Consider the following 15,729-nt stretch of genomic DNA (forward strand, 5'->3'; position numbering starts at 1 on the left):
TTGCATCCTCAGTTAAATTCTACCGTTGTTTCTGCTATGACTATATTGACTGAGTGTTTTTATATCTTTTTAAATGCCAACCACTTGCATTTTACATTCCTCTGCGCAGCTTTAAAACGAATTATAATCGATTCGAGGCATAATGAGCAAGACAAGCTATCACAAATTAAAAGGAAACAGCCAACTTCCAGAGCTCAGGCATGTAAAGTCTCGGAGATAGAGTAATACTCTTTACTTACAGGCACCGTACTAGCTCATGTTCATGATGGAAGAGGTCAGGGATACCAATGCAATTAGAAAGCACTATGAGGGTAAATGAGAGTTTGCTGATTCCGGAATATTTAGGAACATCTTGTTTTGAAGTTGAATGTTTTATTCCAGAAAGCTTTTTCATGAGTTGGAATTGATTTGACCACGCCTCACAGGAAGCTGAACTGGAATGACGGGAAGTGGAATTTAGTGAATTGCAATTCAGAAGTGATGCAGGTGCTCTTCCACCATAGTCCACAAAATGAATATATATTAGTAGAATTAAAAACAAATGATATTCATATAACTTACATTTTTGTAAATTTTAACTATTGTGTTTAAATAACAGTAAAATATTAAAGTAATATGAGTTTCAGTTAATTTTATTTGTACTTTTTTACATTCAAATTCAAATTGCCGTTATGTATCCTGTTTGCTACCTCAATTCAAATTCAGGAATTTATTTGGATTGAATTTAAAAAACGTTCTCTGTTCAGTTCTGAATGACGCACAACCCTGCAATGCGTAACCAAGATGATTGCACTTCACTCGTCTCTTTAAATGTGTCATAGTGACCACTTTACTAGATACAGATGGTTTCTTGCAGGAACTTCAATATAATAGAGATACAGACAGAGGGGAAGCAGATGAAATTAGCGTAATGGTCCAGGGAGGAAGAGAAGTGTTATGTGGTCAGACCCCTGTTTTGCAAGCTGTAAGACAGATGAAGAGAGAAATGAGGAGAACAGCCTACCCTGTCATGAATGGTTTACAGTGATGGATCGCAGAGATTAGTGTTACCTCTAACAGCTCGCCCATTGCTGTGGTAGCACAAGGATTTGTGCATGGCGTGACGATTGGAGACATTCCGCATAACAAGCTAATTTAGAAGGCCTCATCTCTAGTAATCGTGAGTGGGATCATTGACATTTGGAGTAAGCTCTAATACTTGGGCCTGTAAGCAACCAAACTAGCAACCACCAAAGCATTGTGGCAGCGAGGTCATGTGCCATTTGCGTTCTCTAATATATAATCTAGATATCTGCGATATGTAAAATAATGATTTTGTGTATTGTGCAAAAGCTTTTCTGCATGAAATCCATTTCAGAATCATCCTGTTTCCTTTGGGATTTTTTCTGCAGTGGCAGATCTGGAACTGGGGAACCACTAACCTCTTTTAAGCCTAGAAGTCGGTCTGGAAACTCCAAATAGGCATTGACGGGCCATTTATTAACTTCCTTCTCCTGATCAGTCCCACATTATACCAACAACCCACACAACTCAACACAAACACATGTGCACACATCAGATTGCTTTTCCCTTGTAGAGAAAGATATGTCCCTTGCCCTCCCAGCTTTCGTGTAAATTCTAGTCCAGAGAAAAAATAGCCGGAGAAATCTTTTAATGACAGAAACAGAAGAGGGGGAGGAGCGGAGGCTCAAGCCGCTGTAATTAATGAGGACTGCTCGCTTACGAGATGAAGATTCATTTCATGGGCCACGTTAAGGGATGAGACGATCTCCCGCATGAAGGATACTCCGCAGAGCAGGCAGGGGGGTAATTGATGACGGGGACGCCTCTGCTGTAAATGTGCTGTAAAAGCCATTAGGAAGGGCTTCAGTCTCACCCGTCTGATGCCTGCACAGATAGACCAGCCTGAGAGAATGCTGAAAACAGAACAGAAGTGATCCTCAGACACAAAGACTGCTTTTTGAGACTGAGTTCCCACCAGCTGTCAGCACATTTCGTGCACTCTCTAATTGCCAATGACCTTGTGCTCTGAAACTGTGAGAGTTACCATACAGCAGCAAATTAAATGCCTTTGGTTGCGGCCTCCATGTGATAGGCCTGTGATAATAAATATTCCTGCTATTAGCAGATGACATGGATTTATGACTCGATCAACATCACCAAAAATAGGATTTGGGCCTCCGTGAGATGGGAGGATGGGAATACGTGCCTGTCCTTGGTTTAAGCGGTCGCTGTGCCTCAGGGTTTGTGGCTTTCCTCCAAGTCATCCACGCGGAGACTCCTGAAAGGAAACTGCTGGTCATAGACATCCTGCTGATAGGGTTAAAACAAGAGTGTGCCATCTTCCTCTGCCATGGAAGATGACACACAGCATGCTGAATTATCTTCTTTTTCTTTTTTTTGTCTTTTGAATATGAGTCAAAATGTAATTGATAATATATTTCTATTTTTAGAAATCATTTTTAAGGATAATGTCTTTTAAATTTAGTCAGTATTTCAGGTCAGGTCAAAATAATCAAAGCAGCTCTACAGAGAAAATCATGATGTTAATGTTTATAATATCTATAATATAATATCCTTATGCCTAATGGCTTATGCATTTAGCAGATTAGAGCTGACATTTTGCATCAATACAAGCAGTATGCAAATAAGTTTGGCTTATATATCCATCTTTACATAAAGAACTGGGCGATAATATAGTTACATTTGGTGGCGAAATAAAAATAAAAATCAGGCCGTTGAGATTTGCTATATATAGCGCTTTACATGAGTATACCGGTATATATGCTAAACTTGTATTGAATCATTCAATACACAAATTTGAGTTGAAAGCAAAATTAAACCAAATATCTTTCAGTGTTGCTTTTTCAGTATTGTTATATTTTTGTCAACAGTAGACATTTTTAATTCATTAAAATCTTTTTATTCTTGTCATGATATATATTTTTGACTGATCTTTGTTATCATTGATGACATTGTTGTCAGTATTTTAATTTACGAGATTAACTTACACATTGTTAAAAGAAATTATTAAAGTTTGTCTGTTAAATCAGATGGCCGAAGCAAAAACCTGTACTCGCAAAATGATAATCATGAAATCCAACAGGAAATTACTAAATCCGATTGATTGTAATATATAATTGTAAATGTAAATCTGTTTCTCCATGTATAATATAAGAGGAGATTCAATATTCAGCATATAAAATAAATCCTTAAGAACAATACGATTTGGTTAGTCGAAATTGTTCTCTCACTTCTCACTGTAAATCCGCCACAGCTCAGTAGAGATAAACCAAAGCTTATTCTCTTCGAATTCCTGTCAGGATAAGCTGAGGTCTTTAAGAGTGGAAGTTTCCATCCTGATACATTCTTCTCTCCCAGAGGAATGTCTTTTTCTCTGCCTAGTGTGAATGAGACGGCCTATGGGATTATGGGTAATAAGGCGTGGACCTTGGTCAGCACAGCCCATTCGACTGAGAACACTCTGAACTCCAGTACTTTTGTCTTCACATTTGTAGACCTAGAAAAGAGAAAGCAAGATAGATAAAGGAGCCCGTCAGCTTTAAGGACTGTGCTGTCCTCCTCCAGGACACACAGGAGGGCAGTGGTCAGGAACAAAATTGTCTGAGAGACAGATTGTATACTCTAGAATGATACGTCCCACTCCAAATAGGTCCACTTAACTTTCAGTAATGCAGAAGTCAGTGATGCAGAAGTACCATAGATGTTTTCTTTAAAGGGATAATTCATCCAAAATTTAATATTTTGTCATTTACTTGCCCTTGTGTTGTGTTTTTTGCTGTATTACTTTCCAAAACCTCTTTATCACCATATAGTCAGAAAAAAATCCATGACTTGTGCACTGTATTCCAAGCCTTTTGAAATCATAAAATAGCTCTGAGTAACAGACTGAAATGTATTTATGTGCATCTAAAGTGCCTTTTTTTTAAAGTGCCTTTAAATCACTTTTTATAAAAAAATAAAATAAAAAAAATCCCCTTTTCTTCGGCAGAAATATAGTCATAATGGGTTTGGTACAGTATTAGAGAGAGTAAACAATGACATAATGTTAATTTTTGGGTGAACTGTAATAATATACTGTTAAAACATAAATTGGACTGACAGCTAAATGGCATCCAGTTTAAAACGTTTAACTCTAGTTTAATCCAAGCCCTCTAGTGAATCTGATACTATTTTCATGATCATTTCATGAGACATTTACTTGATACATCGTCTCTTCGGGTGATTCAGAGAGCAATAAACCTATTATTTATAGGTGCACAAGCCTTCGGACAATTGTTAATGTCACCGTGTCCTGACCTTACGGGTGAGTTCAAAGCTCCAGTGCTCAGTCGGCCGAGCCGGCCTGCTAAAGTGTTTATGATACTAATATCAGCCGGTCCCATATGGAGAGGGCAAACCCATAGACTAGTGACTGGGACTGTAGAGGACATGGTTACCGGACCGTAGCACTGTCACGCAGAGATGCAATCATGACTGTCATTATTACCATTTAGTCCTTCACCAGATGCCCTCTTAACAGGCGACCAAACCTAACTGCAATCCGCTTGCAGGGATCACACCATCACCATACCCCTCTGGCGATCAGCTCCGATCTTCCAATCCGCTCACGTCCTTTAAGCCAATGCAATGACGATGTTTACTTCAGGAAGTGACATTTGCAACTTTATTTAGCTCAATGAGTTGCCGGCTATTGGCATGACCTTTTCTGCCATTGCTGTGGGTCCAGTAAGCCTTGGAGACTCCGACTTCTTTTCTCGCTTATATTGATGTTCAATAAACCCCCGTTCTTCATTGATGAAGTCATTTTGTGCAATACTTATGAAATGCATCGACTAATAGAGTGTTTAATTCCAATGAGAATATTTATATATACAAGAGTGGAGTCGGAATTGATGAGAATGGAGGTCGTGTTTATGCCAAGTTGTTTATTAGCACTCGTGATTTGAAACTCAAATGATATGAAAATGCTATTTTGTTTTTGTGATGACAAATATTTTGGTCCCTTGTCAAACCAAGTATCAAAAACAGTTTGTAGAATGTTTACGGGTTTAATAGGGGTTAAGTCTCACACAGTTTTCTCTGTGAGTAAATAATGACAGAATTTTTAATAATTCTCTTTTAGTTTTCCCATCCCATGTCTAAAGGAAACGGGTGCTGCGATGCTGTTTAGATTCCTGTGGAGGCTGCACCTTTCAGGCGCAGGTCTAAAGGCATCTTTCACCGTCCCAGTGATAAGGATGTGCTTTATGTATTCCGGTCATGTTGGATATACACACACCTTCCTGACAAATGCAAGGCCGGCAGGAGTTAGAGCTATGGGGGGATGATAAACAGTTTTGTTTGTGTATCTGTGACTGAGTAAGGAAAGAGAGCATTTTATTTCTTTGATGAAACACATTAGACATGTGGTGGGATTGAATCAGGTGCGCTCCAGCGTGCTGCTGTAGTAAGAAAATTAATACACAAAGCACTAAATAAAAATGTTTCAAAGCTACCCGTTTTCAGTCTAGAAAATTGTTGTTTAAAAAACTACAGAAGCTACAAAGCAGCATTAACGGTGTCTTTTAAAACGATTTATCTTCAAACAAGGATTGATTTTTGAGTGTGTGTATTGCAGAGGTCTTTTAATCTATCCTGTAAACACCCCATGTCTGCAAAAATGTATGAAAACCATTCAAGGTTTAGTGCTTCAGAGCTGTTCATGTTCTATTCTCTTACTGTGGAGGTCCACTTTTTCAAGTTTGTTCTTTGTGATAAATAATGTCATTATAAAAAATATATACATAAAAGCAAGTGGTAGAAAACATTATTTGCACATATGAACACATTTATTTGTTACTAGAAGTTTTGTTCCAAAATCTAGTGAACTGGATTTAAAGGCATCTTAGATTTTTTTGAAGGATAGACAATGTCATCATGCCTTCTTAGATCCATTATTATGGCTAAATTATAAGAGAAGTGGTGGTTATGGTAGTCCCATAATGCACTTCGATGAGCTATGTGAAAAAATAAAGATTGATTATGAATAATTTCATTAATTGATTATAAATCCAATCCATCATTTATAATAATAAAAAAAGAATTCAATCAAGCTGCAGTCAGAGGCATAAACTGGAAATAAAGATGCCATTTTTTGTGTTGTTTGTCTGTGTGCGTCAGTGAGGAGGTTCGCTGAAGGGCAGCACGACTATGTTCTTCTTTATTGAAAAAGACAAACGCGGGGGTTTGTAAGCAAGACATGTTTCATTTTAACGTCTACTGTGGCCCATGGCAAAGAAGTGTGTAATCTATAAGTCTCAAGTATGCTGTAATGCTCACATGATGTTTACCTGTGGTTTGTGTACACACAATGTGTGTGTATAAAGTGCCTAGCAGGAACGCACAGCACATCTTAGCTCCTGAAGATCAGTGCGATTATATGTATCTTGCTCTGAAAAGAGAGAGGTAGTTTGCTGAAAATGATCACAAATTAAAAATTATTTTACTTTCAGTTTTGGGTGAACTCTAAGCAGGTTGGTGGTGTAAAAAAAAAAATCTGATTTCTTTTTACAGTACAGTATATTTAGTCTCCCTCATGAATTTGATGTTGGTGGGTTTTTTCTTTAAGTGGGTTAGCTGTAAGGTATAGAAATATATGGTATAGAAAGGAACATCCCCTCTAACAAGATTATATCCCACAATTCACCTGTAATCTCACATCGGAGCCCCTCAGGGTGCAATAAATGTTTATTACATCTAAGCTTCTTTCATAATACCTCCCTCGCTCTAATGCTTGTTAAGGGTTATTGAAAAGACCCAAGTCTAACACCTGACCTCAACGTATTTCAATCTCAGTTCTCCAAATCTGTATTTTTAGGGGAACTATTTTGTGTTTTTTCTACCCTGATTAATTTGAGGGAGACTGGAAGTTTGTTATGTGCTTGTCTTGATTACTAATGAAGACTTTAGAGCTTTGAAGTCTTTAAAAAAGACAACACAAAATCAGAATTAATCATACTTTCCTAAAGTGCATTCAGTAATTTGTTCCTCATTAAAATGGTTAAACTAAGAAATAAATAGTACTTTATGAATATTCTGCCAACATTTACTTAAACTCATGTTCTTGTAGTGGCTTTCATTCTTCCTTTTTAAAAAAAAGAAGCTTTCAAGCTTCTAAAATGATGCAAAAGCACCATAAAACATAAAACCAGTCCATGTTTCAAGACTTCTGAATCCATATAATAGAACACATTGAAATTAAAGTTGTGATTCACTGAAATACTGGACATCTAACGTAGCTCTCCCCAGTATGTTTAAGAGAGAAGTGAAGATGTTGTAAATGATGTGTTCTTTTGAGTCAAATCTTTTTTAATGATTCATTTGAGCCAGTTCCCAAAACAGTTCTCAAAAGCATTGTGAGCTATAAGCTGATAGTAGAGGACATTGGTGTCGATGGTTCTACAATCTACGGTTACACTGATTTTGAGAAATGCAGTCTGGTCTCAGTGATTTAATCATGAATCATACTGATTTGAAGTTCAGCTTGGTGATCCAGTCACAGTGGTTAAAAGCATGGAAAGTAAATGATGGAGCATTTTTGATTTGTGGGTCAAATATTCCTTTAAATTGAAGGCTTGCAGATGTGGCCTAGAAAAAGTATTTATTCTACATGAAGCAGCCACCCCCGCTTCATTCTGCGTGAGTTTGTTAATGAGCACTTGATGAATAAGGTCTCTGCTGTTGCATATAAGAAAATAGCATAACATTATTCAAACAGCTGTAGCTGTATATCAAGGATAATAGGAAGACGTGTAGCTGCACTGTCAGTTAGTCTAATCACATGGTGTCGTAATGCATGTGCTGACTCCCCTTTCTCTCTCCGTCTTTCTGGTGGGCAGAGAGCGGGTGGCATGGGATAAGCGTGGATTTGCTCGTGTATGTTGTGACAGTGGTTCAGTGAGGCGTGAGAGGGAGGGTTACACTCTTGGCTCAAAGGCACTGCCAGCTGATGCAACAGATGGCAAATATATTTGATTGGTGCAAGGTGTTTGATGAGCAGAAATGGCTCTGTTTAATTACTTGTCAAGTTGTCCGTCTGGAGCTTGAGCCTCCTTGTCTGTCTTCAGGCATGATTGAATTGCATTGCTGGATGGATGGACTGAAGCACCAACCAGTTCCTGCATCTATTGTTTACATCAAAATGTAATTATTTTTTTCTTTTTTTTTTTTTCTTTTTGCAGTATGTACTGGCACAGAGAATAAACTGAGTACTCTGTCAGACCTGGACCAGCAGTATCGGACCCTTCGCAAATACTATGAGAACTGCGAGGTGGTGATGGGTAACCTCGAGATCACCAGCATCGATCGCAGTCGTGACCTGTCCTTTCTTAGGGTAAGTACTTTGTGTGAGCCATTACAGGCCATTCCCCACATGACATCTCAGATTTCATATTAATATTTTATGTTTTCCATAGTGTCCTAATATTCTGTGCCATATCAAAGGTTCACGGTTTTAATTACCATACTTGATTTGCCTGGTTTGGCATCAGAGTTCAGTTTGTGCATATAACATTTCTACCGACGCTGCAACGGTTATAATGACGTCACACTCTGCACCTTCTTTTTTTAAAGCAAGACACTACAGTGTAAACATTTTAACTATTATATATATCACTATTCTTTCCCCAGTTGATTAATCACAGTACATTATGGCAATTGTTTTGTATTACAGGTTTTCTGAAATGTTTTGAAATATGCAAATGAGGCAATATCCAATTAAATATGCACACATTCACATACGTTTCAAGAGCAGAAATATGAACATTGGATAAAGCCAGGTTCAAAATTCTTGTTTCATTTTGTTGACATATTAGAGTTAAAGGTTTTTACTGGGCCCAGGACATCACATCTTTTTTTCCTCAGAGTGGACAGAGTTTTGCATTACTAATTGTTCTTCTTGCCGCAAAAACACACAACGCCATCCCGCAGGTCAGGGAAACTGTTCAGCTGTGCAGGGCATCCACTGGCCTCCCGCTGAGGTAATTGGCCAATGCAATCGCTAGTATCAAAGTAAAAGCGCTGATAAACAGAGTCGTATTATTGCTCAGGCTAAATAGGATGATGGTTAGGGAGAATAACATTCTGTGCTTAGACATCAATCTAAAAACAATTCCGGTCCATGTTTATTTCGCCGCACCATAGGGGATGATAGAGCACAGCGAAAATCACTTGTAGGAAAATGCTTTAACATTTAGACTGCCATCTTTGTAGGCCAATGAGGTCTCGGTGTTAATTGAACTTGTTAATTGAGAACAACAGCAGGGCCAAAGAGTGGAGTCACATGTGTATTTTTGGTAGGATTTTTAATATTTTAAAGCATTAATATGACACTTCCCCAGGGTCTTCACGTCAGTTGGGGAAACTTCACCTTGAAGAGACAAGGAGGAGAAGAGAAATCTTTTCAACAGTTGACTAGCCGTCTCTTGGGTGATTGAAACTGATGCTTTCTTTTTTAAAGATAGCTGGAGATTGATGGCCACTTCCAAAACAGCCAGAAAAGCTTTAGTGGTAAACAGAGTTGATCTTCTCGTGCCTTCAGGGCTGATGAATTAAACCCTCTATGTGATGAATAACTGTAATTCTGCCCTCTTAAAAAATCCACATTTCTCTTTTAAAGGCAAAGGTTACATCGCAATTCAGAGTTAGATGTTTTGCATGGACGTTCAGTCCATGTGAACAGTTGCTGGTTGTCCATCCCATTTATGCGCATTTTAAATGTGTGCTGAGTTTAAACACTTGATATTCGCATAAACTCTCAAAATTTCCATACGCTTTATGTGCTAGGCTGAGGTGGAGTTAAAGGTACTGGGAAAAAAAATTCTTTTTGCAAAACAGATGCAGATGTATTTTCATTATTTGGAAACGTGTTTTCACTCTTTCTCAGAACAAAGTTGACAAACACGGTGCTACTGTATAAAGTAAAATGTTCTGCATTGTCTTTTGTCAAATTTTCGGAAATACATTTAAAATTTTTTACAAGATTTGGATGGAAATCCAGCTACTGCCACCCTCTTGCAAGAATCCCCCGTCTTTGATATGGTCGTCTTTCGACCCTCCATCCGCTTATAATGCATTATATGCTTAGTTCAGGATTTAATGAGCCGATATAGAGTTAATAACCGGTTATCATTTCCAAGAGGAAAGCATAAATATTTCCACAAGGCAGCATGTCATTAGGCTGAAGATTAGATACTGCAGAGTGCCTAGAGTGTGAGGTCTGATTGGAAATATTACTGGATATACGGTGTTGCCATGGAGCCCTGACAGGGACCAGAACTATTCTTCTTTTTAATTTCATGTCTCTTTTTCTCATTGACTGTCTCTTTTCCTTCTTTTCTCCTCATGTTGTCTGATCTAGTCAGTTAAAGTGGCTTCCCAAAACAAGCAATGTTCCTAGAATAGCTTTCAGATCCTGAACTGAAGTGATCGGGAGTTGTGTTTTGGCACTGTAGCGCTGACGTGACTTTGCTAAAGGGTCACCAGTCTTCAACTGTCAGTGACATTTTGCAGATTTAGAGTTGGAGTATATAAAAACATTGCTAGCAGTATTTAAAAAAGTCATTAATGAATTTTCATCATTTCTGTCAAATATATATGCAAACATGTGAATTAAAGTGTCGTGACAGCTTTTGAATGTAAATATATACAGTATATATATACAAATCTGCATTCGTATTTATCGAATTACCATAAAAGGCTGTATGGACTACAATTCTGAGTGACTTGCGATTTGTTTTCTGTCTTATATAAGCAAATTCTAAATAAAACAGTCGCATAGGGAATGAATCTCAGTGTCCTCCATTGTTTTTCTCAGCCCGAGGCGTCTCTGAGCTTGGATGGGCCGAAGGTTGCTACTCTCAGAAACATTCACCTCCACTTCTTATAAACTTTCCTATTTGTTTACTGACTCTAAATATTGATTCAAATCAAACTTACCTTGAAATAGAGAACATTTTAGGATTGTTTTCCTGGCAAATATTGTCTAAGCAGCCGTTGTTGTGTGGGATGTGAATACTTGGTTCTCCATTCAACCCTGAGAATATACAACAACGTCTCAAGATGATGAGACAATTTACTTCCATGAACTTTAAAATGGTACAAATGATTTGAAAAGAAATAATTTTTGTTTATTTTGTTTGGTAATGGATGACTCACTGGCTTTTTCTAAAAACACTACATACTGCCTAAATACAGTAGTAATAGAACCTTATAAACTTTTCAGCTTTAAATTCAACATTCAATTGTGCGTATAATTGTTTAAAGCAATGGTTATATATTGCTTTAAATAAAAGACTGTGATGTCTGTTAAAATATATATATATATATATATATTTTATGATGAAATGGACAAAATAAAGTAAAAATAATGAGAGCAGTTTTATTTGTGTGTTAGTAATATGAACATAGAGTGATGTAAATACTTAAAGGAATACTCCACCGGTTTTTGAAATAGGGCTTATCCACCGTCTTTCCTACATTTAGATAGGTGGGAAAATGCATTTTTGTCTCAGTGCATGCATTGTTTTAGTTTGGCAGCGCCACCGCTAGCTTAGCTTAGCATAATGAATGGAATCCTTTGTTGCCAGCTAGCATGTCATGAGTAAAAGTTAAAAAAAAAAGAAGAAAAAAACGAATTACTTCTTGTGGCCTTCGTATTCACAACGAGTACAAATAGCAATGCAGATTAAGACTAGGCGATTTCCTAGGCAGATATTGACTTGGGACTATATTGGGGTGAAGCACAGGCGAAGCACAGGCGAAGCACTGCTACTTGGGCGCAGAGATATCACACTCACCACCAGATCGTGTTGACTCTCATCCTCACGTCCTCAGGCTGTTGAGCGATCGCAACCTCCTCCTCCTGTCGTTCTATTTCCAAAGCATGCAGCTCCTCTTCTGAAAACTCTGGTTCATAGAGGTATGGTTCTGGCTCTTGACTGTCTGAGAAGTCACCCTCCTCGTCTCTCACAAAATCCGCCGTGTTCATCGCCATTCACTATGTCTACTGTAGGAAAAATAGCCAGCTACTATTCACGCTGGTATGTTGACGGAAGTTGGGGGATTTCAGGTGCTTTGTGATATCTCTGCGCCCAAGTAGCAGTGCTTTGCCTGTGCTTCCCCCCAATATAGTCCCATGTCAATATCTGCCTAGGAAATCGCCTAGTCTTAATCTGCATTGCTATTTGTACTTGTTGTGAATACGCAGGCCACAAGAAGTAATTCATTTTTTGTTTTGTTTTTATCACTTTTACTTATGACATGCTAGCTGGCAACAAAGGATTCCATTCATTATGCTAAGCTAAGCTATCGGCGGCGCTGCCATACTAAAACAATGCATGCACTGAGACAAAAATTTGTTTGCCCACCTATCTAAATGTAGGAAAGACGGTGAATAAGCCCTATTTCAATAAAACGGTGGAGTGTTCCTTTATACCTACCTTGTACTTTGAAAGTCTAAATTAAAAATAGGATAAAGTATAATTTTTGCATTGGAAACGTAACTGATTGGAAAAATAGTATTTTATTCAACTGAAAGTCACAAAAAAAAATGTTAAATGCAGGTGTATTTCACTTATAGTTTACCTAATCTATTTCTGTCACTAACGATTATTTTGGTAATTGAGTAATTGGTCAATTATTTTGACAATTAAGTAATCGGATCATTTTTTTGTGGTAATAAAAATAAAACAATAGCATTTAAAATTATTTCAAATATATAACAGGGCAATGATAATTGGTTCGATAATTCTAAATAAAAAAAACGAGTAATTTTATGGTTTTACTGAACAACACTGTCATTATACATTAAGTAATATACAGTACATAATATAAACAATCAGCTTATGTACATTATATATATATTATAACAAATGCCTGCTGAGGACGCCAATGACCTGGTGATTGTTGTTGTTGCGATTTACAGCCTGATCAAATCCTTGTTTAATATTGTTCTACCTGATGAGCATAAATTATCATATGCAGTAAAAGACAGAACAATATAATGCAAGCACTGTTCAAAGTTTTACTACAAACTCAACTCAGTCATGCTGATATCGCGAGGCAGATTTTCACCTCGACCAGAGATATTGTCACATTTTATTATCGCAAGATCTTGTGACACGAGATCTCGTCACACCCCTAATAGTGTTTCTAAATTCCTAGAAATGCACACTAAAGTACAGTAATGAAGTTCATGTACTTTATACCCCTAGGTAATGTAGTTTTTCCAGGACTAAATGCTACGTTAGATCAGCTGTGATCGAGAGACGTTTTCACAGTGCCCTTCAATATTAATGAAGACTGATGAAGTGTTTGGGAGTCCATGTCTTTCAACTCTGCCTGGATGGGATTGACAATCGCAATTAGCAAACTCTCAAGTTCATTTCCATCACTTTAATATGACATGAAGACGGGCTTAGAAGGGGAGGAGAGAGAAGGAGCAAGAGAGGAGGGGAATTTCATTTGCTTTGGGAATAATTAGTAAAATATTGGTGCAATTAGAGGTCACAGGAAAAAGACCACTTTCACAGAATATCAGTATCTTGACTGTCAGATACAATAAAGCAATGTATTAATGTTAAATTAACATTCAATTATTATTAAATCATTTTAACATGATTATTATACTTAATATGAATTTTAATAAAATGTCAGTGTTTGAGAACATTTTTATTCACTTTTGTATGATAAGCACATTTGGTATGATGTAAAATCTGGGTCCTTTAGTTGAGAATCACTGAAACTTTTTAGCTCATGTTTATGGACTCACAGTTTAATAGAGTTTTAGAAGAAATATAAACACTTCCACAAATGCATGTAAAAAGAGAGAGACCTGTTTCTCGAACTCATGGCCCGCCGCAGCGTCTCCTCACTTCTCATGCCTACGGCGAATGTCAGCGCAGGTTCACATTCACAAAGGCTCGGCACACACAGCGGCGCTGCAGTCAGGGATGTCTCACTTCCCGTAATGATGAGTGTCGTCCAGCTCTGGCAGAGCGACAACACCTCAGGAGACAGTATGGAAGAAAGAGCAGGTGTTTGAGCTGAAACAAGAGACAGTGATATAGTGAGACAAGCACAAGTGTAACAGGCAAGCATTATAGCATTTCGTTTATATTGTTGGTTTATATGTGTTTGGGACCAGTCAGTATTTGTCAGCAGAAGGATTATCTCTCTTTTGTGGATGACTAGCAGAGGCCAATAGAAGGCTGAAAATAAAGCTTACCAAGATTCTTTACCTCCGCCTTCATTCCGTAAATTCCCCCTGTGGTGAAAATCAAGTTTTTTAAAGTTGTTTAGTTGTCTATGTGGTGTTTTTTATATTCTTTAAGACAAACCATGTGCAAAATCAACATCACAGTCTACAACATTCCTGAGTATTTTCTCCTTAAAACTACATATAGCGCATTACCATTCTGATACACTGACTTGTAGAAGAGTCTGTGATTGAGTGGAGGCGGGGCTCATTTTTCATATTCATGGATCCGGTATACTAAACGAAGCAAGGGTGTAGTTACATTCAATCTATTTCAAGGCATGAAGTATTTATTTATTTTTATTTATTTATTTATCGAAGAGGAGTTTTAATGGATACAATTATTGACTACACAGGGGGACTTTAATACACATTTTCTACAGATATTTGAGAATGTGCATTCCCTAAACATTTTACACGCTGTCCAGAGTTGATAGAAATTTCAATGTGTCTAGCTTTGACTGGCAAATATTTCCAGTGTACTGTACTAATAACACATTTTAGAGTAAACAAATCTGGCGTATGGTGGCATTTAAAACTGATTCCTCTGTTGAAGATAATTTTTTATTTTATGCCATATCAAAGACATTTGTACACTTATATAAATAAACTGATGGTGCTCAAGAAACATTTCTTATTATTATCAATTTTGTACAAGTTGTACTGCGTTAAATTATTTTTATTTATTTATTTATGCATGTATGTATTTATTTATTTATTTTGTGGAAAGCATGATACCTTTTATCAGGATTCTTTCATTAAAAAAATAAAGTTCAAAAGAACAACATTTATTTGAAAGGGAAAGCTTTTATAACAAAATGAATGTCTTTACTGTCACTTTTGATAAATTTGATGCATTACATTATATTAGAATACTAACCCAAAACTTTTGAATTATTAGTATTATTATTTTGAGGAGGAAGCAGGCTTCCATACATGTACGGTTGTATGATAAATGTATTAATTCGAACCGTTTTAAATAGTCTTTATCTTAGTAACCACAGCTGATTTATGGAAAAGTGTGGAAATCCTGACTGTTGAATTATGTGGTTGAATTATTAAGTTATAGGTTAAATATTTCAAAGTAACTTAAATGCAGTTTTAAAGTTGAAAGGTTCTACATTTCTTGTCAGAATTAACTCTGTTAGAAACTCAGCCCAGGTTGTCGTCGTCCACTCATCTATGATGTAGTAGGTGGTGTGCGTGACCCTCATAACCTCACAGCAGGAAAGTATGCTGAGGTTGTGCTGGTCATGTGTTTAATAATGGCTGGGTCAGTGTTTAGTTGGGAGGGCTGGAGTTCACAGGGTGGACTGTGTGTGTCAGGAAGATGTATGAGCTGTAGTGAGGGCACATCCTCCTCACAGTGCACACTAATGATGCTACTAGCCCTGATGGACATCTTTGTTACA

The 15,729-nt window shown here is 37.3% G+C and overlaps 1 protein-coding gene across 2 annotated transcripts in view; it reads left to right on the plus strand.

Moving 5' to 3' along the window:
- The window catches only part of erbb4b (erb-b2 receptor tyrosine kinase 4b), a 290,413-nt gene that overhangs the window by 133,553 nt on the left and 141,131 nt on the right, over nucleotides 1-15,729 (plus strand). For both annotated transcript variants that reach the window (XM_084420233.1, XM_084420234.1), the window contains exon 2: nucleotides 8,244-8,395. In XM_084420233.1, coding sequence (XP_084276359.1) covers nucleotides 8,244-8,395 — 152 coding nt within the window. The remainder of the gene's footprint in view (nucleotides 1-8,243; nucleotides 8,396-15,729) is intronic.

Source organism: Rutilus rutilus (genome assembly GCF_951802725.1).
Source record: "Rutilus rutilus genome assembly, chromosome: 10".
Lineage (NCBI taxonomy): Eukaryota > Metazoa > Chordata > Actinopteri > Cypriniformes > Leuciscidae > Rutilus > Rutilus rutilus.